At 48.2% G+C, this 25,907-nt stretch overlaps 1 protein-coding gene across 1 annotated transcript in view; it reads left to right on the top strand.

Moving 5' to 3' along the window:
* Positions 1-25,907, top strand: part of GTF2A1L (general transcription factor IIA subunit 1 like) — a 431,363-nt gene that overhangs the window by 195,509 nt on the left and 209,947 nt on the right. Inside the window, exon 5 of the mRNA XM_063918693.1 lies at positions 17,128-17,221. Within this exon, the coding sequence (XP_063774763.1) occupies positions 17,128-17,221 (94 nt within the window). The remainder of the gene's footprint in view (positions 1-17,127; positions 17,222-25,907) is intronic.

Here is a 25,907-nt window from a genome sequence, read left to right as displayed (position 1 = left end):
GCAGTCTGGCTCTTGTCCCGTGTAGCTCTGCCCCCTGAGGTCCCGTGTAGCCCCGCCCCCTCATCGGCACATAGCCCCGCCCCCTTCTCGGCTGAACACAGCCGTTGTCACTGGGGACTCTGGAGGAGGCTGCTACAACGCAGCAGCAGGGGAGAGAGGCGCCGCTGGCAGCTTGGAGGTACTGCAGTGCAGAGCAATGACAAGCTGCTCAGCCGGTCGGGCCGCTTGTCATTGCTCGCTGGTGGGGGGCAGTGGGCCGGGCAGGATCGGTTTGCGGGCCGCATCCGGCCCGCGGGCCGTATTTTGCCCACCCCTAATCTAGAGTCAGCCAATCCATCCGCCAAATATTGACTTTCCAATGAAGAACACTCAGATTCAAGCTCAACCTCCCTTTTCATAAAATGCAACTTTAGAGGCTATTCTCTGAGTCAACGTGCCCCTCATATATGGTTTAAACGAATCCCATATGATGTCCACAGGCGCAGAGCCCGCATTGTCACTAAAATAGCTATCCCACATTGCCTCAAGGTCAGAATTAGCCTGTAACTGAAGGAGCCATGATAGATGAAGTTTCCAAAAACACCTGTCCCCTCTGGCCCCCTATGTCTACCGTCAGGAGCAAGGGAGAATGGTCAGACACCCCTCTGGATTTGTAATGGAAGTCGCTAATTCGAGGCATCAGTGAAGGGGACACCAATGCAAGCTCAATTAGGGAAAAAGTGTGATGGGACTGAGAGAAGCAAGAAAATTGGCTAACATTGGGATTTTTAAATCTCCAAATATCGATTAGACCCATAGTATCTACAAATTTTGCAAACCCAGAAGGGCCGCTTCCCAGACCAGACGCAGGCACAGCCCTCCATTTGTCCAGATGAGGATCCATAAGGTTATTAAAATCCTCCATGCATTTAACAGGGGTGTCAGGGTAATTTGCTATAAAGGAAGCTGCCAGCTTCAATAAATCATAATTAAAAGGAGGTGGTATATATACTGCAAGGATAAAAAAGGACTGGGAGTGAAGTTTACAATCTAGAAATACGTATTTACCATAGGGATCAGTTTTTACTGCATTTAGTACAAAGGGCACTGATTTTTTAATAAGCACTGATACTCCCCTAGAGTGAGAAGTGTGGGAGGCATGATAGGCCCAGCCCACCCATGGCCTGCACAGAGACATAAGTTTGCTGCCCTCTAAGTGAGATTCAGTAAGACATACCACATCTGAGTTATACTGTTTTATCAACTTGAGAACAAGCGACCTCTTTATCCTGTCATTTATCCCGCGGACATAACACGTAAGGAAGTTCAAACAAGGCATATCCAAAAGTCAAAGACATGGACAAACAAATTGCACAAGGCACCGTCCTACAGCTATCTAGCCAAGCCAGCCATACTGTCATGCTGGGCGTACATAACCATATCAATAGATGAGACATCCAAAAAATCAAAATACATATATCAGAAAATAAAAATAAAAGCAACTCAATAGTAACCCAAGATTCCCCAGAACAACCCTCCACCCCGTATACCACCCCCAACCTTGGCAAACTTGGAGCCCTAACTACAAAGATAACCCACAAACCAACTAGTCAATAGCTGCCAAGAGTGTAGTAAGAGTGAACAAGGTCACCCACCAACCGTCCCTCCAAACAGCTATAAAAAAAAGTAAAACCAGATAGAAGAAGAGAAAAAAAAAGGGAAGGGAAGTAAGCGGGAGCAATGTATGAAGAGACCACCAGAGCAATAGAGCTCCACGGGTACATACAGTAACAAAACAATATGCGGCCGGTTCCCTGGCCATACTGTAAAGAAAACAAAACAAAAAACATAGAACCCGTTATCTAAACATTGCAATATAGAACATTAGAAGTAGCGACAAAATAGTACGAATACGGGCAGGTTACACTGAATTGCTGTACACTCAATGACACAGCAGCCACGAATCAGTCTGGAGCCATTTGTCGCCCACTCGGGGCATATCGATCCAGCCAAACAGAGGCCTCACGTGGGGAATTGAAGAATTTGGATTCTCAGTCGACAATTTCTTGAAGTTTGGAAGGGAACAACGTGGAGTAAGATAAATTCAAGTCCTGAAGTTTGCGCTTCACTGGGCCAAATTGGGCTCTGTCCTTCTGGACTTCAGCAGCAAAGTCTTGGAAAGCAGCAATCTTCACCCCGTTTCTGGTCAAAGGGCGTTTAGTACGTCCCAAACGCAAAACAGTGTCCCTGTCTTTGTAATCTAAAAATTTTGCAATAAAGGTGCGAGGAGGTGCACCAGGTGGCGGAGGGCGATTAGGTATTCTATGAGCCTGCTCAACTGGAAAATGCGGAGTGTAGGATTCCTTGCCGTAGAATTCTAGTAGCCAACATTCCAGAAACGATTCCGGGGAGGAACCTTCCTCTCTTTCCGGCAGCCCCATAAAACGTATATTATTTCTACGGAGGTGCCCCTCCATATCCAGGAGCTTAGACTGCATGGTAGCGACTTGCTGAGCTATATTGGAAACAGTAGAGTTAAGAGGAGTGTAGGAATCTTCCAGGTTCGAGACGCGAGTTTCCACAACTCCGACTCGTTCCCGTATACGTTGTACATCTTGTCTCAAAAGTGATAAATCACACTGCACCCTCTCAATTTTGTCAGATAATCTCTTCTCGCTATTCGCTATGGCCTCCAAGACCTGTTGCAGCGAAGCCTGAGACTGAGCCGCAGTAGTAGAGTCTTGTGAGAGATCAGAGTCAGGCAGGCCAGCATTGGCAGAGGGAGGAGATGCTGTTGCCCCTGCATTCCTAGCAAACTCTTTCAGCTTGGCAGTAGCAGCATTAGGAGGATGATTCTTCACCATTTTAATACAAGGTGGAGATTATATATAATTCAAGAGTCCTGTGATAGTGAGAGAAATGCTGCTTGGCAGGGTGCAGGACTTTAACTGCAAACAGGATGAGCCTGAAAGTGCCCCCACGCCAGATAGGACCTGAATTAAGATGGACACCGCCCACACTGCTCCCCTTCCTCCAGAGTACCTTTATGAAACAGCCAGAACAGGAGGGCAGCATTGTGGGGTGAAGCATCTTCCCAGCCGCTTGTCAGATGCACACTGCAGCCCCTGCGTGAGTGTGCACCCAGAGAGCCTCAGCGCGCTGAGCGGGAGCCAGGGAGAAACCGGAAGTGCGAGAGGACCGGAGCTCCGTGTGTAGTGCAGGGCCGCACAGCACGCCAGCCGGAGCGCGTGCACCAGCAGTCCGTGCGGTCAGCAGGGATCAGCCTCAGAAGCAGCAGCGTCTGGAGAGCACAGGAAGGCTCAATAGTAGCGGGAAGCGGGTTCAGGATGGGTATAAAGGATGTGGGACCCGGAAGCTCACACTACCCACGTCCTACTCACTTGCTGCCGTTGCCACCCCCCCCCCCCACTTTCCACAGTTTTAGCTCGAATTTGCATTCGACCTATTCAATCAAAGTAATGCTTTTTCGACTGTCGAAAAAAACGTCACTTATCGGAAAACACGTGGATCGGCGAGTTACTTGCTGATCCACTTGTTTCTTTCAAAAACGCGGCTGTTTTCGACAGTTTGCCGCTGATGCAGATTCGACTTGTAATCAAGTCGAGTCTGCATTGCCGGAATGCTGGCCGTTTCCGGCCAGCATTGAATAATGACGCATCATTTGAATATAACCCTAAGCCTCACAGTATGTAATTGATCATCATCTTGCTGTAGGATGAACTAAGCGTGTAGACCCACCGTTTAGCATGTAAGCTTTCACTAGCAGGACCCTCTTCCCTCATGTGCCTTTACGTCTCTTACTTAACTTATCTTCTTTTCAATACTCCCTTTGATGGCACCAAATCCTTCGGTTTTCTGCCACCCTGATAATTATTTCAGTACTGTTTACTGACACAGCCATGTTTATATACCCTGTACTTGTCCTATATTGTATTGAACTGTAAGTCACTGTCTTCATGTTTTGCTTATTTGTTTACTCTAATTGGGCGCTGCGGATCCTATGTGGCGCCATATAAATAAATGATAATAATAGACCAGAGGGTATTGCATGGCCCCTTTTAAAATGATTTTTCAGTTTTTGCTAACCTAAGCTTTTTTTTTAATTTTTTTATCTCAAGTAGTTTTACAGTTTAAATTGCAGGTTACATTTCTGGGCAACACTAATTATATTTAAGCAATTATGGAAACAATGGAAAAAAAATATTGGATTTTTGCCTGCTGCTTCTTAGGTAATACTTCAAATATCAAATATATTTGATGTGCATTCCAATTTAGTTAGAGAAGAGAGCGCTGTTTGTATGGCATGAAAGAAAATACTTAAGGGCTTCCAATTTAAACCGACCCTCCAGTAATGGAAGTACTGTACTGTAGTTACTTACCTTTTCTTTTACAATATCTCTGTCTGGCATTTAGTCAGATCAGCTCCACACAACACGATCATATCAAGACCACAACTTAAAAATAATCCTTTTGTGTGCTCACTTATTGGCACAGAGCAGTAAAGCGGTTTTACAACGTAAATAAGTCAGTGTGCTATTTTTATGCTTTATTTCCAAAACACTCCTTGGGCAAAGTATGAAATGACGGAAGCTTAGTGGCAAGTAAGGCATTACATAGCTATCTTCTACTGCAAGTATTTTTTTTTTTGGTGTTTTTTAAATAAACCTCCCTACACTTACAATAGATCATAAAAGTGATTACGGTACAGGTGGTGCACTTTTGTTTTCTCTTACATCCTAGAGGATGCTGTGGTCCACATTAGTACCATGGGGTATAGACTGGTCCACTAGGAGCCATTGGCACTTAAAGAGTTTGAGAGTGTGGGCTGGCTCCTATCTCTATGCCCCTCTTACCAGACCCAGTTTAGAAAATATACCCGGAGGAGCCGGTCACAGAGATTCTTTAGTAAAAGTTTACTTTAGAGTTTATTTTTTTACAGGGAGGCTGCTGGCAACAGCCTCCCTGCTTCGAGGGACTAAGGGGGGGAGCAGTGTCCGCCCTGCAGGGTCTGAGCCACTATCTCCGCTGACAGGACACTGAGCTCCTGAGGAGATTGAACGTTCCCCGCCACAGGGGATCGCTCGCCCCGGCAGCATGCCGCCACCCCCTTACAGAGCCAGAAGATTGGTGGCGAGTGAGTCACTGACCCCGGTGAATTAGGCGGTGAATTAGAGCTGTGTAACTATTTCAGTACACAGTGGGCGCTGATAAGGGGTGCCATATATAGATATAGCGCTGTGAGTGGGTTGGCTCTGAACTCTGTCTCTCTCTTGCCATTCTCAGGGGGGAAACTCTGTTTAACCTACACTGTGTGTGTTTGGGGTTTCCAGTTAGCTATGTCCAGGGACTCTGTGTCATATGCGGCTGAGGATATGTCCTCTCAGAATGATATAATTCCATGTAATCAGGATTGCACTGTTGTAGCGCAGATACCAGCAAGGGAGCCTGAGTGGTTATCCTCTATCAAAACTATGATTTCTCAGATTTCTGCTAGGGTTGCTCAGAATGAATCTGCAAGTCAGGTTTTACAGAATTCTATGGCAGTTTGGTCTGGTTCTGTTACCTCAGGACACCCCTCTGTGGGTTCCCACAAACGTGCTCTTGCCCAGATCATGCAAGACGACACGGATACCGACTCTGACACGGCAGACGGTGATGGGGACGTGCTCATGGGGGCAGCATCTCTTGCAAAAGGGGTGCAGTTGATGATAGAGGCTATTAGAGATGTGTTGAATATTACTGACACAACACCTGAACAGGTTGAGGAGGATTACTTCACTGACAATAAGAAAGCCTCGCTAACCTTCCCTGCGTCCAAAGAATGAAACGCAATTTCTCTTACGTTCTAGAGGATGCTGGGGTCCATATTTGTACCATGGGGTATAGACTGGTCCACCAGGAGCCATTGGCACTTTAAGAGTTTAATAGTGTGGGCTGGCTCCTCCCTCTATGCCCCTCCTTCCAGACTCAGTTTAGAAAATGTGCCCGGAGGAGCCGGTCACAGCTAGTGGAGCTCTACAGAGCTTTCTTAGTAAAAGTTTTCTTAGAGTTTTTTTATTTTACAGGGAGGCTGCTGGCAACAGCCTCCCTGCATCGAGGGACTGATGGGGGGAGCAGTGTCCGCCCTGTGGGGTCTGAGCCACTGTCTCCGCTGACTGGACATTGAGCTCCAGAGGGGATAGATCGCTCCCCGCCACAGGGGAACGCTCACCCCAGCAGCATGCCGACACCCCCTTGCAGAGCTAAAGTGTGGCGAGTGAGTCACCGCCCCCCCTAACAAGCGGGGGGTCGGTGTGAAGATGGCGGCTACAGGGTAGGAGCGCAGTATTAACTGCGCTTCTGGACGGCTCAGCGGTACATAGGTGCGGTGCTGTGAGGGGCGCCCTGATCCAGCGCCTGACCCTACACTGACCATTTCAGCCTGTCGGGGTCTGCGGATCTCAGCCAGCACACAAAAACCTCAGGGCAGTATAATCTTGAAGAGCGGGAAGACAGCGCCATTAAGGGGGTGGAGCTTCTCCTCAGAGCGGACCCAGCAGCGTTTCAGCACCATTATTCTGCCTGCAGTCGGATGCAAGTGGAAGATCAGTCCCTCGAGTGCAACTCCAGCTATCTGTACGGTACCAGGGGGTTGTAGAAGGGAGGGCAGGCTGTGTAAAGGATGTGTCACCTATTAAGGGACACAGTGCTGGTTTAGGGTCTCCCTATACCTGTAATAGCGCTGTGTGTGGGTTGGCTCCAGTCTGTCTCTCTCTGCCATTCTTGGGGGAGAAACTACTGTCTTCCCAGTACCCTGTGTGTATGTGGGGTGAGTGGGGTGTATTAGCAAACATGTCTAGAGAGACTGTTTCATATGCTGCAGAGGATTTATCTTCTCCGGAAGATCCCATCCCATGTAATCAGGATTGCACTGTTGTAGCGCATATCCCAGCTAGAGAACCGGAGTGGTTAGCCTCTAGTATGGGGACTATTTCTCAGATTTATGAAAGGGTTGCAAGAACGGAGCATGCTACTCAGGTATTGCATTCCTCTATGGTTGTATGGTCTGATACTGCTCCCTCAGGGTCCCCTGCGGTACATTCTCATAAACGTGCACTTGCCAAGATTCTGCAGGATGACACGGACACCGATTCTGACACTGCAGACGGTGACGGGGATGTGTCGAGGGGGACGGCATCACTTGCAAAGGGGGTGCAGTTGATGGTTGAGGCCGTACGGGATGTGTTGCACATTTGACACAACTCCTGAGCAGGTTGAGGCGGCCTTTTTCACGGACAGTAAAAAGGCCTCTCTCACCTTCCCAGCATCTCAGGAATTAAATGCTATCTTTGAAAAAGCCTGGGAAAATCTGGAGAAAAAATTCCAGATCCCTAAGAGGGTCTTGGTTTCTTTTCCCTTCCCGGAGAAAGATAGAAGGAAGTGGGAGTCTCCGCCGATAGTTGACGCCTCTGTCTCTAGGCTGTCAAAACAGGTGGTTTTACCAGTCCTGGGATCTACCGCGTTGAAGGACCTGGCAGATCGCAAGGTGAATGCTACGCTCAAATCCAGTTACATGGCCTCAGGGGCTATACTGCGGCCTACTATTGCCTTGCATGGATTTCTAAAACTATAGCCAGGTGGTCAATCACTCTGCAGGAGGACTTGACTACGATGGATAAAGGTGACGTTGATTTATCTTTACGTAATATTCAGGATTCTGCAGGGTTCCTGGTAGATTACATGAAGGACCTGGGTCCCATGGCTGCGGGGATCTCCATGTCCGTCTCGGCACGCAGGGGTCTCTGGCTGCACCAATGGTCTGCGGACGTGGAATCCAGGAAAAGTGTGGAGGGCCTACCCTATACAGGTCAGGCTCTCTTTGGGGAGGCGCTGGAAGCGTGGATTGCCACGGCTACCGCGGGTAAGTCTCCTTTTCTCCCCTCAGCTGCACCGGCTACGAAGAAGCCTTTTACACCAGACACGTCACAGTCCTTTCTGCCCGTGAGGCCTAGAAAGAACAAGCCTTCTCACACCTTCTTCAGAGGTGGTCGTGCTAAAGGCAAAAAGCCTGCTCCTGCAGGTTTCCAAGACCAGAAGCCTGCTTCTGGTACCTCAAAGTCCTCCGCATGACGGTGGACAGCGCAGCCTGGAGGAAGATCAGGTGGGAGCAAGACTCCGGCATTTCAGCCACGTCTGGATGTCGTCTGGCTTGGACCCTTGGGTACAGGATATAATGTCCAGGGGGTACAGGCTGGAGTTTCAAACTCCCCCACCTCACCGTTTCTTCAAATCAGGCTTGCCAGCTCTGCCGGCAGACAGAACAATTCTTCTGGAAGCTATCCGAAAATTTGTAGTGTCCGAGGTCATTGTTCCACTTCCGCCTCATCAGTGGAACAAGGGTTACTATTCGAACCTTTTCGTGGTACCGAAGCCGGATGGTTTGGTACGGCCAATTCTGAACTTAAAATCTTTGAACCCTTATCTCTGGGAGTTCAAATTCAAGATGGAGTCTCTGAGAGCTGTCATCTCAGGACTGACGGAGGGGGAGTTCCTGGTGTCCCTGGACATCAAGGATGCGTACCTCTACATTCCTATTTGGTCGCCGCATCAGCCATATCTCAGGTTTGCACTGTTAGACGATGACTATCAGTTTCAGGCGCTGCCATTCGGTCTCTCCACGGCACCGAGGGTCTTCACCAAGGTGATGGCAGAGATGATGGTTCTCCTCCGCAAGCAAGTGGTGAACATAATTCCGTATCTGGACGATCTCCTGATCAAGGTGTCGTCCATGGAGAAGTTGTTAAGATCCATTGCTCTCCCAACACAACTGCTCAAGAAGCACAGCTGGATCCTGAACCTTCCAAAGTCTCATCTGGAGCCGACAAGGAGGCTGTCTTTCCTGGGGATGTTCCTAGACACAGAAGTGCAGCGGGTATTTCTACCGGTGGAGAAAGCATTGGTGATTCAAACAATGGTCCGGGATGTCTTGAAGCCTACCCTGGTATCTGTTCATCAGTGCATCCGCCTTCTGGGGAAGATGGTTGCCTCCTACGAGGCTCTGCAGTACGGAAGGTTTCATGCTCGATCCTTTCAACTGGATCTCTTGGACCAGTGGTCGGGATCTCACCTACATATGCACCAGAGGATACGTTTGTCACCGAAAGCCAGGATTTCGCTCCTCTGGTGGCTACAACTACCGCACCTTCTGGAAGACCGAAGGTTCGGAGTTCAGGACTGGATCCTTCTAACCACAGATGCAAGTCTAAGAGGTTGGGGAGCAGTCGCTCAGGGGGAAACCTTCCAAGGAAGGTGGTCGAATCAAGAATCCCTTCTCCCAATACACATCCTGGAGCTAAGGGCCGTATACAACGGCCTTCTTCAAGCAGCACACCTACAGGATCGGGCTGTTTAGGTGCAGTTGTACAACGTGACCATAGTGGCCTACATAAACCGACAAGGCGGAACGAAGAGCAGGGCTGCAATGTCAGAGGTGTCAAGAATCCTTCTTTGGGCAGAAAGACACGCGGTGGCTATGTCTGCAATCTTCATTCCGGGAGTAGACAACTGGGAAGCAGACTTCCTCAGCAGACACGATCTCCATCCAGGAGAGTGGGGCCTCCATCCGGAGGTGTTCGAGGAGGTAACCGGTTGGTGGGGGGTTCCTCACATAGACATGATGGCCTCCCGCCTCAACAAGAAGCTGCGAAGGTACAGTTGCAGGTCAAGAGACCCGCAGGCAATGGTGGTGGACGCACTGGTTTCACGTCAGTCAGTGTATGTGCTCCCTCCACTTCCTTTTGATACCAAGAGTTCTTCAACTTGTAAAAAGAACAAAGGTTCTGGCAATCCTCATTGCTCCGGACTGGCCAAGGAGGGCTTGGTACGCGGATCTGCTGGATCTTCTGTTGGAAGATCCAAGGCCCTTACCTCTTCGTGAGGATCTGCTACTTCAGGGGCCATTCGCTTAGCAAGACTTACCACGGCTATGTTTGATGGCATGGTGCTTGAGCGCCAGATCTTAGCTCGGAAGGGTATCCCGAGTGAGGTTATTCCTACCCTGATACAGGCTAGAAAGGGGGTAACGTCTAGACATTATCATCGAATTTGAAAAAAATATGTTTCTTGGTGTGAATCCAAGAAATTTCCTGCGGAGGAGTTTCAACTTGGACGTTTTCTCCTTTTCCTGCAAGCAGGTGTGGATATGGGCCTGAGATTGGTCTCCATCAAGGTCCAGATCTCAGTTTTGTCCATTTTCTTCCAAAAACAATTGGCTGTCCTCCCTGAGGTTCAGACCTTTTTGAAAGGGGTTCTGCACATCCAGCCTCCCTTTGTGGCGCCAACGGCACCCTGGGATCTTGATGTGGTGTTGCAGTTCCTGCAATCGGATTGGTGTGAGCCTCTACAGGAGGGTGAAATCAAGTTTTTCACGTGGAAGGCGGTCACTTTGTTGGCCTTAGCTTCTGCTCGACGTGTGTCGGAATTGGGGGCTTTGTCTTGTAAAAGTCCCTATCTGATCTTCCGTGAGGATAGGGCGGAATTCAGGACTCGTCCGCAGTTCCTGCCTAAGGTTGTAACAGCTTTTCATATCAACCAACCTATTGTGATGCCAGTGGTTATTGACTCCTCAATTGCTTCAAAGGCCTTGGATGTTGTGAGGGCTTTGATAATTTATGTGAAGAGGACGGCTCGTCATAGAAAATCTGACTCTGTTTGTCCTCTATGATCCCCAGAAAATTGGGTTTCCTGCTTCTAAGCAGTCGATTTCACGCTGGATCAGGTTCACCATTCAGCATGTATATTCTACGGCAGGATTGCCGTGTCCAACATCTGTGAAGGCCCACTCTACTCGTAAGGTGGTCTCTTCATGGGCGGCTGCCCGGGGGGTCTCGGCTGTACAGCTTTGCCGAGCAGCTACTTGGTCTGGGTCGAACACATTTTCTAAGTTTTACAAGTTCGATACTTTGGCCTCTGATGACCTCAAGTTTGGTCAAGCAGTCTTGCATGAGCCTCCGCGCTCTACCTCCCGTTCTGGGAGCTTTGGTACATCCCCATGGTACTAATATGGACCCCAGCATCCTCTACGACGTAAGAGAAAATAGGATTTTAATTACCTACCGGTAAATCCTTTTCTCGTAGTCTGTAGAGGATGCTGGGCACCAGGCCAGCGCTTAGTTTTCCTGCATTGGTTTTATAGTTCAGTACTGCCTGGTTCCTAGGTAAGTTCTGCGTTATTTACTGTTTCAGCTGTTACTGAGTTGTCCGGCATGTTAGCCGGATTTGCCTGTTGTGTGAGCTGGTATGAATCTCGCCACTATCTCTGTATTTCCTTCTCTCGAAGTATGTCGTCTCCTCGGGCACAGTTTCTAGACTGAGTCTGGTAGGAGGGGCATAGAGGGAGGAGCCAGCCCACACTGTTAAACTCTTAAAGTGCCAATGGCTCCTGGTCAACCCATCTATACCCCATGGTACTAATATGGACCCCAGCATCCTCTACGGACTACGAGAAAAGGATTTACCGGTAGGTAATTAAAATTCTATTTTTTGGAAAAGCATGGGAAAATCCAGAGAAAAAATTCCAGATCCCTAGGAAGGTTCTGGTTGCTTTCCCCTTCCCTGAGGAGGATAAAAAGAAATGGGAAAACCCACCCATAGTGGACGCGTCTGTATCCAGACTCTCAAAAAAGGTGGTTTTACCTGTATCAGGATCTACCGCCTTGAAGGAGGCAACTGATCGCAAAATTGATACTACGCTCAAATCCATATACACGGCTTCAGGGGCGATACTCCGTCCTACTATTGCCTGTGCATGGATTTCCAAAGCTATAGTAAAAAGGTCAGGCACGTTACTTGAGGATTTGGATACTTTAGATAAGAATGATATTGAATTGTTTCTCCGTAACATTCAGGATTTTGCAGGTTTTATGGTAGAATCCATGAAAGACCTGGGTTCAATGGCTGCAGGAATTTCTTCCATGTCCATCTCAGCTCGTCGAGGACTGTGGCTGTGCCAGTGGTTTGCCGACGTGGAATCCAGGAGAGGTGTGGAGACCCTACCCTACACAGGTCAGGCTCTCTTTGGGGAAGCATTGGATGCGTGGATCTCCACGGCTACAGCGCGTAAGACTCCATTTCTTCCCTCAGCAGCTCTTGTTACGAAGAAACCTTTTTCTTCACCTGCATCTTAGTCCTTTCGGGTTACTAAACCAAGAAAGGCCAAACCGGCCAACACCTTCTTTAGCGGGGTACGACCAAAATCCAAGAAACCTGCTGCGGCGGGTTTCCCAGGAACAGAAGCCTGCTTCAGGTGCGCCATAGTACTCCGCATGACAGTGGACAGCGCAGCCTTAAGGTAGGGCCGGTGGGGGCGAGACTCAGACATTTCAGTCTTCACATCGGGCTTGCCAGCTTTACCGGCAGACAGGGCTAACCTACAGGGAGCCATCCAGAAGTTGGTGGAGGCACAGGTCATTGTACCAGTCCTTCCTCAAATGCAACACAAGGGTTACTATTTGAACCTTTTCGTGGTACCGAAACCGGATGGTTCGGTCAGGCCCATTCTGAACTTTAAAATCACTAAACCCCTTTCTGAGGGAGCTCCAGTTCAAAATGGAGTCTCTAAGGGTTGTGATATCAGGTCTGGAAGAGGGGGAATACCTGGTATCCCTGGATATCAAGGATGCGTACCTCCATATTCCGATTTAGCTGCCGCATCAAGCTTATCTCCGATTCGCACTGCTGGACTGTCATTTTCAGTTCCAGGCCCTACCATTCGGCCTCACCACAGCTCCTAGGGTATTCACCAAGGTGATAACGGAAATGATGGTTCTCTTCCGCAGGCGGGGGTGAACATAATTCCGTATCTGGACGATCTGCTGATAAAGGCATTGTCCAAGGAGAAGCTGTTACAGTCAATAGCTCTCACGACCCAGTTTCTCAAGGAACATGGTAGGATCCTGAATATCCCAAAATCACATTTGCAACCAACCAGTAGGTTGTCCTTTCTGGGAACGATCCTCGACACGGAAGTGCAGAGAATGTTTCTTTCGGAGGAAAAAGCGTTGGTGATACAAACAATGGTCCGGGATGGCCTGAAGCCAGCCTGGGTGTCGGTTCATCAGTGCGTTCGCCTTCTGGGAAAGATGGTGGCCTCTTACGAGGCTCTGCAGTACGGGAGGTTTCATGCTCTATCCTTCCAACTGGATCTCCTGGACAAGTGGTCGGAATCCCATCTACACATGCACCAGAGAATGTGTCTGTCGCCAAAGGCCAGGATTTCACTCTGGTGGCTGCGATTACCTCACCTTCTGGAGGGCCGCAGGTTCGGGATTCAGGACTGGATCCTTCTAACCACGGATGCAAGTCTCCGGGGTTGGGGTGCAGTCACTCAAGGGGAAACCTTCCAAGTGTGGAAGCCGGCCTGCCGATAAACATTTTGAAACTAAGCTGTCTACAACGGTCTTCTCCAAGCGGCCCCTCTTCTGAGAAATTGGGCCATTCAAGTGCAGGTGGACAATGTAACAACAGTGGCTTACATAAACCGACAGGGCGGAACGAAGAGCAGAGCTGCAATGTCAGAGGTAACAAGAATCATCCTCTGGGCAGAAAAACACGCGTTGGCGCTGTCAGCAATCTTTATTCCAGGAGTAGACAACTGGGAAGCGGACTTCCTCAGCAGACAAGATCTCCATCCAGGGGGGTAGGGACTCCATCCGGAGGTGTTCACGGAGGTAACAGATCTTTGGGGTGTACCTCAAATAGACATGATGGCTTCTTGTCTCAACAAGAAGCTTCGGCGGTATTGTTCCAGGTCAAGGGACCCGCAAGCCGTGGCGGTGGACGCCCTAGTGACCCCATGGGTGTTCCAGTCGGTGTACGTGTTTCCTCCACTTCCACTAAGTCCAAGAGTTCTAAAACTCAGATGGAGAACAAGAGTTCAGGCAATCCTCTTTGCTCCAGACTGGCCAAGGAGGGCTTGGTACGCGGATCTTCTGGATCTACTGCTGGAGCATCTGAGGCCTCTTCCTCTTCAGGAGGATCTGCTACAGCAGGGGCCGTTCGCTTATCAAGACTTACCGCGGCTACGTTTGACGGCATGGAGGTTGAACGCCATTTGTTAGCTCAGAAGGGCATTCTGAACAAGGTTATTCCTACCCTGATACAGGCTAGAAAAGGAGTTACGTCTAAACATTACCATCGTATATGGAAAAAATTATATATCTTGGTGTGAATCCAAGAAGTTTCCTACGGTGGAGTTTCAACTGGGACGGTTTCTCCTCTAACTACAAGCAGGTGTGGATATGGGCCTGAGGTTGGGATCCGTGAAGGTCCAGATTTCGGCCTTAACCATTTTCTTCCAGAAACCATTTGCTGTCCTCCCTGAGGTTCAGACTTTTTTGAAGGGAGTTCTGCACATCCAACCTCCCTTTGTACCGCTTACGGCGCCCTGGGATCTTAACGTGGTGTTTCATTTCCTCCAATTGGATTGGTTTGAGCCTCTACAGGAGTTTGAGGTCAAGTTTCTCACGTGGAAAGCTATCACTTTGTTGGCCTTAGCTTCTGCTCGACGTGTGTCGGAGTTGTGGGCTTTGTCCTGTAAAAGCCCATACTTGATCTTCCATGAAGATAGAGCTGAGCTTCGGACACGTCAGCAGTTCCTTCCAAAGGTTGTGTCGGCTTTTCATATAAACCAACCTATTGTGGTGCCAGTTGCAACTGACTCCTCAATTTCATCAAAGTCCTTAGATGTTGTAAGAGCTCTGAAAATCTTTGTGAAGAGGACTGCTCATCACAGAAAATCGGACTCTGTTTGTCCTGTATGATCCCAAGAAACTTGGGTGTCCTGCTTCTAAGCAGACGATCTCTCGCTGGATCAGGTTCACTATCCAGCATGCGTATTCTACGGCAGGATTGCCGTGTCCTACGTCTGTTAAGGCACACTCTACACGTAAGTTGGGTTCTTCCTGGGCGGCTGCCCGAGGTGTCTCGGCTTTACAGCTTTGCCGAGCGGCTACTTGGTCAGGGTCGAACACGTTTGCTAAGTTCTACAAGTTCGATACTTTGGCCTCTGAGGACCTAAAGTTTGGTCAGTCAGTCCTGCAGGAGCCTCTGCGCTCTCCCTGCTGTTCTGGGAGCTGTGGTACATCCCCATGGTACTAATGTGGACCCCAGCATCCTCTAGGATGCAAGAGGAAATAGGATTTTAATTACCTACCGGTAAATCTTTTTCTTGTAGTCCGTAGAGATAAGGTAAGAATAATTTATTGTCACCATACATGGACATGTATAGTGAAATTACATGCAGTTCTCATGTCATATACACCAGATAAAATTCATCACATAAAATTTAGCAAAGTTAAGAATTCAAGCAAACAATCACAGAAGGGAAGAAACTATTCCTTAACCTAGTGGTACGACATCTTAAACACCTATAACGTCTCCCCGATGGCAAAAGGGAAAAAAACATATTACAGGGGTGGCCCCTATCTTCAATCATCTTGATTGCCTTCGACAGACTCCTTGCAGTGAGTACATCCGCCAACCTAGGCAAGGATTGGCCAATGATCCTCTCTCCAGATTTGATCACTCTTTCCAGGGCAACAAGATCAGAACACTTGGCATTACTATACCACACCGTGATGGCGTAGGTCAGCAAGCTCTCAATCACGCAGCGGTAGAAATTAACAAGAGTTGATTACTGCAGACCTGCTACTCGGATCTTCCGTAAGAAAAAAAGACGCTGCTGAGCCTTCCCAACCACTGACGTGATATGCAAGGACCATAATAAATCCTCTGTAAATTTAATCCCCTAAATTTCACATCGGTAACCCTATCCACCTCCTCACCATTCAGTATTAACGGGCAGATGCTAGTTTTTTAGATTTCCTACAATCTATCACAACCTCCTTAGTTTTCTTACCGTTTAATAACAGGTTATTTTTTACCCCCCACTCAGCGAGTCTTCTCACTTCCTCTCTATAAACACACTCATCTCGGCCAGGTATCAAACCCACCAGAGTGGTATCATCCGCAAACTTTATCACAGAGATTGTTTCCGAATTAGACTCACAGTCGGAGGTATACAAAGAATATAAGAAGGGGCTTAGAACACATCCCTGCGGAACTCCTACGTTTAATACCAGTTCCGAAGACAAGTCAGAGCCCAGTCTGACTGTCTGCGGGCGATCTGTCAGGAATCCAACAGCCAATTGCATATGGCCGGATCATATCCGATCTCTAAAAGCTTTTTTACTAACACCGCCGGCACTACCGCGTTAAAGGCGGAACTGTAATCCACGAATAACAGTCTAGCATAGGAGTCTCTATGCTCCTATGTGCTTCGTTATCCTGCAGTGGTTACTTGATTCAGTACGGCTTTGTTCTTAGTTAAGTACTGTGTTGTAACTTGGTTAAGTAATGTTTTTCAGCTGTTGCTGAGTTTCAAGCTAGTTAGTTTGGTTTGCCTTGTTGTGTGAGCAGGTGTGACTCTCGCCACTATCTGTGTAAAATCGTTCTCTCAAAGTTGTCCGTCTCCTAGGGCACAGTTTCTAGACTGAGTCTGGTAGGAGGGGCATAGAGGGAGGAGCCAACCCACACTCTCAAAAGCTTAACGTGCCAGTGGCTCCTAGTGGACCCGTCTATACCCCATGGTACTAATGTGGACCCCAGCATCCTCTACGGACTACGAGAAAATGATTTACCGGTAGGTAATTAAAATCCTATTATTATGTCTGCAGCACTACCGCAGATTTTCTGCATGAAGCTCTGCAACAGCAGATTTGCTATACTGTAACAGGCGATACAGAGTTCCCCATTCATTTCCATGTTATGCTGAGTGTTTTTTTTCGGCATATCTTGGATCTTTTATAGAGCCGTTCTGTTGTCAGCATTGTTGAGATGTCAACATAGTTACAATTCTAATCAGTTCGTTACTGTAAGCTCGATAATTTTTGAAATGCAAAAAGGATTCAGCATAGTGGAGGTGTATTGTAGTGGGGAGACGTCTGTATTGTCTATTCTGATAGGTTTTTTTTTTCCAATTATTAATTAAGATAGCTGGAGTTCTTTAAAAAATATCTGTGTATGCATTTTGGTTCATTTGTTAATGTTCTTTCAATTAATGGGTAACCATATCTTACGATGTGATTTCAGAATTCAACTAGCTCAAGCAGCACATTTACTTTACCGCCTGGTATCACCTATCCCATCCACCTACCAGCTGGAATGACTGTGCAGACGGCATCTGGTAAGCGGGCAGTGTTTGTTGTAGTGATATTTATTGGTATATTCAATAACTGTTGGAAAGACGGCAGCTTCCGACAGTTTTCGGACGGAAGGGGTTCCGACCTATTCATTACGGCCCCCTTTTTCCGACAAGTTGGGAAACCCGACTTGTCGGAATGCACGCTGATAAGTGGCCGATCAGCGTGCGTTGTCGGAAGTGGGGCCAAACCCGACAGGTTTTAGCCCCCTTTCAGACAATCTCACTCCGACTTTAAAAAAAGTCGTATTGAGATGAGGGCGCTGAGAGCAGGGGGGGGGGGGGGGAGGGAACAGCGGGGGGAGCAGGAACCCAGCGGTAGCGTCCACCCGGCTCCAGTAGCGAGGTCCCGGCCGTAGCAGGAGGATGAGGCACCGCCGCTGCTGACGGCAGCGTCCACCCGGCTCCAGCAAGCAAGGTCCCACTTGCTAGAGCTTGGTGGACGCTGCCGTGAGCCTCCAGTTAAGCTGCTGCTCACCCCGTCTCCTCCTCTCCTCCCCCCAGGCCCGAATTAAAGTCCACATGGACCTGGGACTGAAAATGATCAAGGGCCAATTGTGAGAAGTTGAGAAGATGTGGCTAGTGCTGTGCAGGTGTGGCCAGTGATATATGGGTGTGTAAAAGCAGAATAACAGCATCACTTGTGAAGAAATTAGGAATATAATTGTCATTCTTATTATTTATGGCATCCATGTGACCAACTGGACAGTTAATCATCTCATGGTGATGGGCCTATTTGTATCTGGAGCCTGGAGCTGTAGCTCCATCCGCCCCATTATTAATTTGGCCCTGCCTCTTCCGCTCTGTTTCTTCCTCCTCCGCTGCTCTCCCCACTGCTTCCCCCACCGCCGCAGACATCTCTCCCCCCCCCCCCCCCCCCCTCTCCGGCGCCGCAGACGCTGACAGTTCCCCTCCTCCCCCGGCGCCGCTGACAGCTCCCCCCACTGCTGCTGTCAGCGCACCCGCCAACCGCTGACAGCAGTAGCAGGACAGAACTCCGGGAACGGCCAAATCCGATAGTCTGATTTGGCCGCCCTTTGAATAGGTGTTCTCGGGTCCATTCCGATAAGTGCATGTAGGAATGGACCCGACTCTTATTGAATATACCCCTAAGGGTTCTATTAATGAAGCAGTGAAAAGAGTGGAGAAATTAGCCAGTGGAAAAAAATGGCCATGGCAACCAACCAGTGTTGCGGTAACATTTATAAAGTGCATTCTTTAAAACTATACGTACTGTAGCAGCTGATTTGTTGTCATGGGCAACTTCTCCACTGGCTCACTTCTCCACACTTTTCACTGCTTCCAGAATAGACCGCTGAGAGCGTGAGTAGAATGCTTTATGATGAGTCATCGCTGCAATCCGGAGCAGTATGTGGAAAACTCTGGGACAGATGTATTAACCTGGAGAAGGGATAAAGAAGTGATAAAGCAGTGATAAGTGCAAGGTGAAAACGCACCAGCCAGTCATTACAGATTTGAAAAATGACAGTTAGGAGCTGACTGGCTGGTGCGTTATAACCTTGCACTTATCACTTCTTTATCCCTTCTCCATGCTTAATACAGATGGAGCCACGCTCATCTGACGCTGCTCCATCGCATACGAGCGCTCCTGGCGTGACTAGGCGATCTGTCCGCCTAGTCACGCCGGGAGCAAATGGAGACGCCCCCATTCTAGTGAATGGGGCACGTCACGGACGCACGTGTGCCCCAGACCCAGCGATAGGCGTGCCCAGGCACCGACGGAGCCACGATTAGTGTGGCTCCATCTTGTACATCTGCCCCTCTGTCCTTCTAGAAAGCCGCGACGATAGGGCTAAGTCATACACATATACTGTATGTCTATACGTCTCTCCTGCAGAAGCAAGGGTACGTTACACAGATCATTTACCAGCTAGTAGTGACTTTTTTTTTTTTTTTTGTAAGAGGTTTGATTTGATTGAAACACATTTAGAGATCTCTCTATGCGATGGAAGTATTAATGGTGCCAATTATATTATTAGTGAAAGCATGTTCAGTAGGACTGCATCTTTATATCTGCAAAGGTTTGCCTGGGGGTCGTACAGAAGATTCCTCAAAGGCTGGCAGTGGGTCATCTTCTCTCAAACATAAAACCTCTACGTTTGTGAAAGGAGTGGGAAATGATTTTGCCGCGGTGTCACCATACTGAGAACGGGGTTATTTGGAGAATATACTTAATACCATCTCAGTTCAGTTAAAGTGAGTTTAATGGTCATAGACGTCGTAATCTTTGTTCCCCCTTTGGTGCTTTTCGCTGCCTCCTTGGTTTCAGCATCAGTGAGGACTGTCCGGATCTTCATCCAGCAGCAAGCATGACTGTAATGAGCAACAGTGGCCACAAATGTACAGATAATTCTTCTAGAGATTCTAACTGGGTAGGTAACATATGTCTTTGGAATTAGTATATCTGGGTTTGTTTCAGAAACGTATATTACAAATTGAGATCAGATCACGACAGATCCTCTGCTAGTCCGCAGGCAGTCGCTTGCTCCAGAGTACAAAGTATCGGCTTCCAGAAACTTTAATTCAGCGTAATGGGATTTCCTGCTTCATGTGCAGGGGTGCTGATGGTCTGCATCAAGAGCTCATGCCACATTTTATATTTTGATCGGGGACCTAAATTAATTTTGGATCCATCATTCAGTTGTGAATACAAGATGCGTTTCTTTCCCTTAATACTTTTTATTAAAATACAATTTTTTTCCTGGTAATGGCTTGTATTCTCAAATTTCAACGGATGAGTGGAAAAAGGAACTTGGCTTTATTGTGATTGTGAACCACTGCCAAAGCTTATACATACATTTTTCGTGAAATCGCCTAATTGATTTTCTTCTACTTTTTTTTCATTTTTTGGCGATACAATAGCACATTCACAAAAGCCACTGGAAATTCTTGTGTGGTAACTCCTCGATGTCTGGGTATACTTTTGCAGTAAGATCTTCAGTTGTTCAAACGCAAGTCCCTAAAGTGCTTTTTGGATAAAGCCATTGCACTCTGTCACCAATTCGATGATGTGCCGTGAAATTAGCAGCATTGTGATCTCCTCATAGTTGGACCTGCATAATCTTAGTTGGCATCAGTCTTTGAACATATTGCCACACATTGGATTTTTTTCATGCACGTTCTGTATCTGCACGTGTGCCTCTAGGAACTAGAGGCAACATTTGCCTAAAATTATTGGTAAAAACAAAAGTTACTCTGTCCATGACTTTCTTTAAAGATCGCAAGTCTTTTAGTGTTGTATTAACTGCATTTATGTGGGATTTGTGTGTCATATTGCATTCATCCCAAACAATCAATGATGCTTCTTTCTACACTTTTGTGATCCCACCATTCTTCCTGATTGAAGCATACGGCAGTCTGATCTAGTGGAATGTAGAACGGTAATTTGAAAGTAGTATGAGCGGTTCTGCCTACACTCAGAATGTGTACGCTGTTCCTGATGATGCAACGGGAGCCGTTTAATTTGCCGGCTGTCTGGATCCCGGCGGGCAGAATGCAGACGCCGGAATTTCGCCAGCCGGAATACTGGCACACGGGTTATTTCCACTCATGGGTGTCCATGACACCCATAGAGTAGGAATAGAACCTGTGGCGAGCGCAGCTCACCGCTCGCCCCGCTGCCGGCATTCTGCTGGATACTGACAGTCGGGATTACGTATGTAATCCGATGCAACGGCCACAGCTCTTTTCCTTTTGACTTCGTATTTTTACCAAGAGTAAGCTAGTCACATATGTTTTGAAAAACAGTTTTCCTAGTAATTGTTAAAACATTCCAATATTTCTCTAACGTCCTAGTGGATGCTGGGGACTCCGTAAGGACCATGGGGAATAGATGGGCTCCGCAGGAGACAGGGTACTTTAAGAAAGAATTTGGATACTGGTGTGCTCTGGCTCCTCCCTCTATGTCCCTCCTCCAGACCTCAGTTTGAATCTGTGCCCGGACGAGCTGGGTGCTACTTAGTGAGCTCTCCTGAGCTTGCTATAAGAAAGTATTATGTTAGGTTTTTTTATTTTCAGAGAGATCTGCTGGCAACAGACTCTCTGCAGCGTGGGACTGAGGGGAGAGAAGCAGCCCTACTCACTGAAGATAGGTCCTGCTTCTTAGGCTACTGGACACCATTAGCTCCAGAGGGATCGCACACAGGATCTCACCCTTTGTCGTCCGATCCCGGAGCCGCGCCGCCGTCCCCCTCGCAGAGCCGGAAGACAGAAGCCGGTGAATGAAGCAAGAAGACTTCGAAATCGGCGGCAGAAGACTCCAGTCTTCACTGAGGTAGCGCACAGCACTGCAGCTGTGCGCCATTGCTCCCACATTAAACCCACATACTCCGGTCACTGTAGGGTGCAGGGCGCAGGGGGGGGGGGGGGGGGGGGCGGGCGGGCGCCCTGGGCAGCAATTAGAGACCTCTTGGCAAAAGTTGGGCATATATACAGTTGGGCACAGTATATATGCATGAGCCCCCGCCATAATTTTACACAGAAACGCGGGACAGAAGCCCGCCGCTGAGGGGGCGGGGCTTCTTCCTCAGCACTCACCAGCGCCATTTTCTCTCCACAGCTCCGCTGAGAGGAAGCTCCCCAGGCTCTCCCCTGCAGAAACACGGTAGAAGAGGGTAAAAAGAGAGGGGGGGGGCGCAAAAACATTATTTCTCTGACGGCCTAGTGGATGCTGGGAACTCCGTAAGGACCATGGGGAATAGCGGGCTCCGAAGGAGACTGGGCACTCTAAGAGAATTAGGACTACCTGGTGTGCACTGGCTCCTCCCTCTATGCCCCTCCTCCAGACCTCAGTTAGAATCTGTGCCCGGCTCGAGCTGGTTGCACACTAGGGGCTCTCCTGAGCTTCTAGTAAAGAAAGTATTTATTAGGTTTTTTATTTTCAGTGAGATCTGCTGGCAACAGACTCACTGCAACGAGGGACTTAGGGGAGAGAAGCGAACCTACCTGCTTGCAGCTAGCTTGGGCTTCTAGGCTACTGGACACCATTAGCTCCAGAGGGATTGAACACAGGCCCAGCCTCGGTCGTCCGGTCCCGGAGCCGCGCCGCCGTCCCCCTTGCAGAGCCAGAGGCATGAAGATCTTCACGGAAATCGGCGGCTGAAGACTCCGGTCTTCATTAAGGTAGCGCACAGCACTGCAGCTGTGCGCCATTGCTCCCGGTGCACACCACATACTCCGGTCACTGATGGGTGCAGGGCGCTGGGGGGGGGGGGCGCCCTGGGCAGCAATTAGAGTACCTTAAAGTGGCTAATCACACATAATATAGCCTAAGAAGCTATATATGTGTAAAATACCCCTGCCACATTATTATTATAAGAGCGGGAGAAGTCAGCCGAAAAAGGGGCGGGGCTATCTCCCTCAGCACACTGGCGCCATTTCCTCTCACAGCTCCGCTGGAAGGACGCTCCCCAGGCTCTCCCCTGCAGTTTCCAGGCTCAATAGGGTAAAAAAGAGAGAGGGCACTAAATTTAGGCGCAAATACTATATATATAGCGGCTATAGGGTAAATCACTTGTGTAGTGTAACTCCCAGCATTATATAGCGCTGTGGTGTGTGCTGGCATACCCTCTCTCTGTCTCCCCAAAGGACTTTGTGGGGTCCTGTCCTCAGTCAGAGCATTCCCTGTGTGTGTGCGGTGTGTCGGTACGGCTGTGTCGACATGTTTGATGAGGAGGCTTATGTGGAGGCGGAGCAGGTGCCGATAAATGGGATGTCACCCCCTGCGGGGTCGACACCTGAGTGGATGGATATGTGGAAGGAAATACAGATGTAGCCACCTTTATCTTGACTGTTTCTCCGCCGAGACGGGCGTTTAGTCACGCTAAGGCGATAGCTGAGTTTAATCACAGGTAGGCGCGTTGAGGCGATCTAGATACTCATCATGCATTACACATCTCCACCACTGTGTGGCTAATGCTCCACTAATCCAGTACTTTCGATCGTACAGTATAGCGGCGGATTGATCTACAGCTCTGGCAATACTGTAGGCGTAACGGGAGGCGGTGGAAAAACATGGTGACCTAAAGTACTGTAGAGTACTGTACTGTATGTGTATGGAGTACTGTATGTGTATGGAGAAGCAACTACAGTAATTGTGTAAAAGGAAGAATGTACAGGACAATGTATAAACACCGTGCTTTTAAAATACATGAGCGTCTGAGTTCGCTAATGCATAATGGGAATGGAGGGCTAGCAGGAGGCGGTGGAAAATACCGTGCTTTACAAATGCGAGCGTCCGAGTCCTCTAAGGCATAAACCAACACCAATGGGGTGGGGGCCGGGCGCTGTTTGCAGTACTTTCACACATGAAATTGGGAGTCTCTCATGAGGCGTCGTGGGCTAGGGGTGGAGGCTCCCACCTCCCACGCTGGGGGTCCAGGGTTCGAGACGTGATGTGCCTTCTTTTTTTTTTTTTATTGTAATAATACACTGTATTATTTTATCAACATTGTAAGACAGTCAATGGAAAGGTGCACACAAGTTACATATAAATCAGAGTACATCTGCAGGAGCGATTCTTTACGCTAAATGCAACTGCACAGCGGCAATGAGTAGAAATGAGTGTATTCTGACGCTACTAAGTGAGCAAAACAGTACTATACAGTAGATATTCGGCGTTTGTGTATTGGACAATGGCCTGAATTCCCTCCCTGTCTACTGCATGATCTGTGCAGGCTCACAGGGGGGAAGGGCAATAGGCTAGCAGGAGGCTACTGGGGACTCAGACTCATACAGTACATGCATTTCAAAAGCACAGTATTTTCCACCGCCTCCCGCTTGCCCATCGCCCTTCCCCCCTGGGATCCTGCACAGGTCATGCAGTAGACAGGGAGGGAGTTATTCACGTAAACTAGGGCAAAGCTGCAGGAGCAGTTGTACTGTTTAGGGTCTATGCACCATATGGTATACATACAATTCTATAGCAGGGCAGACTCAATTGAAATGGCTACCGCCTATGTCTCCTCGCCCAATGGAGGCCCTCGGCTATGGAGCAAGTAACAGCACAGATTTGGTAGGTCACGGGGCAATGCTGAAGGAGCGTCAGAATCCCCTAGCTAAAATACACAGGGGTGATAGGGATAAGTGAGGTCTTTGCGCATAACGATACACCGCAAAGTTCCCCATGGTTTTGATTATGCCTTTTCTTTGAACACGGTATTTTCCACTGCCTCACCCTACCCCCATCCCACTTTCCCCTTCCCCCCCTGGGAGCCTGCAAAGTACATGCAGTAGACAGGGAGGGAGTTCCGATCAGGTTACAAGACATGTGCAGCAGTATACTACTGTATGTAGGAAAATCCACCGCACACTCTGATTTATGTGAAACCTGTGTGCACCCTTCCATTGAATGTATAACAAAGAAAAATAATAATAATAAAGTGAATGTTACAGGAACACATTAAAAAAAGGTTGGCACTTCCTTCCCATTGGTGTTGGTTTATGCCTTAGGGGACTCGGACGTTAATACTTGTATTTCAAAAGCACAGTGTTTTCCACCGCCTCTCCATACCCCCATCGCCCTTCCCCCCCTGGGAGCCTGCACAGGTCATGCAGTGGACAGGGAGGGAGTTCAGGTCAGGTACAATACACAAATGCTGACGATCTACAGTACTGTGTTGCTCAGTTAGTTGCGTTGGAATACACTAATTTATACTCATTACCGCTGTGTATTTGTATATAGCGGAATGAATCGCTGCTGCAGATTTACTTTGATTTATGTGAAACCTGTGTGCACCCTTTCATTGAATGTACAACAAAGAAAAAAAATAAAGTGAATGTCACGGGAACATAGAAAAAAAAAGGTTGGCACTTTGTGACTCTCAGCATGGGAGGTGGGAGCCTTCATCACTAGGTTGGTATGGAAGGGGAGACAATTAGCTACCGGAGGGTACCAACCCCAAGTTTCTGTGACCCCCACAAGGCTCATGGCAAGCGTCGGAACCTATGGTGGGTCTGAATTAACGGTCCCATTATAGTCTATGGGAAAATGGGTCCACTTTGCGTACTGATATCTCTGGTTCTGAGTGTCCCAGAGACTCAGGACTGGTACCATACAAAAGAGGAGACTCTTGGCTTTCGGAGCAGACCAACCACTAGTTTATGTGACACTGGAAAAGGAAACGGGAAGCAACCGTGTTTCGGGTCCCCTCCAGTTGTCCGCCTAGCTTGCACAGGATACAGGGTTTCTGGCTAGATAGGAAATACTGTACAGAAATGCTAAGCATGGTAATTTGACATCCAGGAACATAGGGAGGAGTTTTTATCTCACTCCATTATACTTAGAAAAATTACACTTGCCACTGTACGTTATAAGCTGTTTGTGCTAATTAGTACACTAGTAGAACATACTGTACAGAGATACTAAGGACAGTGATTTGGCATCCACGAACTTAGGGAGGAGCTTTTATCTCTCTCCATTGTAATCTTTCTAAGTATAATGGAGAGAGATAAAAGCTCCACCCTAAATTCCTGGGTGCCAAATAACCGTCTTTAGTATCTCTGTATAGTATTTTCAATTAGGGTACTAATTAGCACGGACAGCTTGTAAAGTACAGCGGCAAATTTAATCTTTCTATGTAAAATGGAGAGAGATAAAAGCTCCTCTTGAAGTTCCCAGTTGCCAAATCACCATTCTTAGTATCTCTGTACA

The sequence above is a fragment of the Pseudophryne corroboree genome, chromosome 4, assembly GCF_028390025.1.
Source record: "Pseudophryne corroboree isolate aPseCor3 chromosome 4, aPseCor3.hap2, whole genome shotgun sequence".
Taxonomy (NCBI): Eukaryota; Metazoa; Chordata; class Amphibia; order Anura; family Myobatrachidae; genus Pseudophryne; species Pseudophryne corroboree.
The sequence above is the reverse complement of the archived record's forward strand: the minus strand, read 5'-3'. Positions and strand labels throughout refer to the sequence as shown.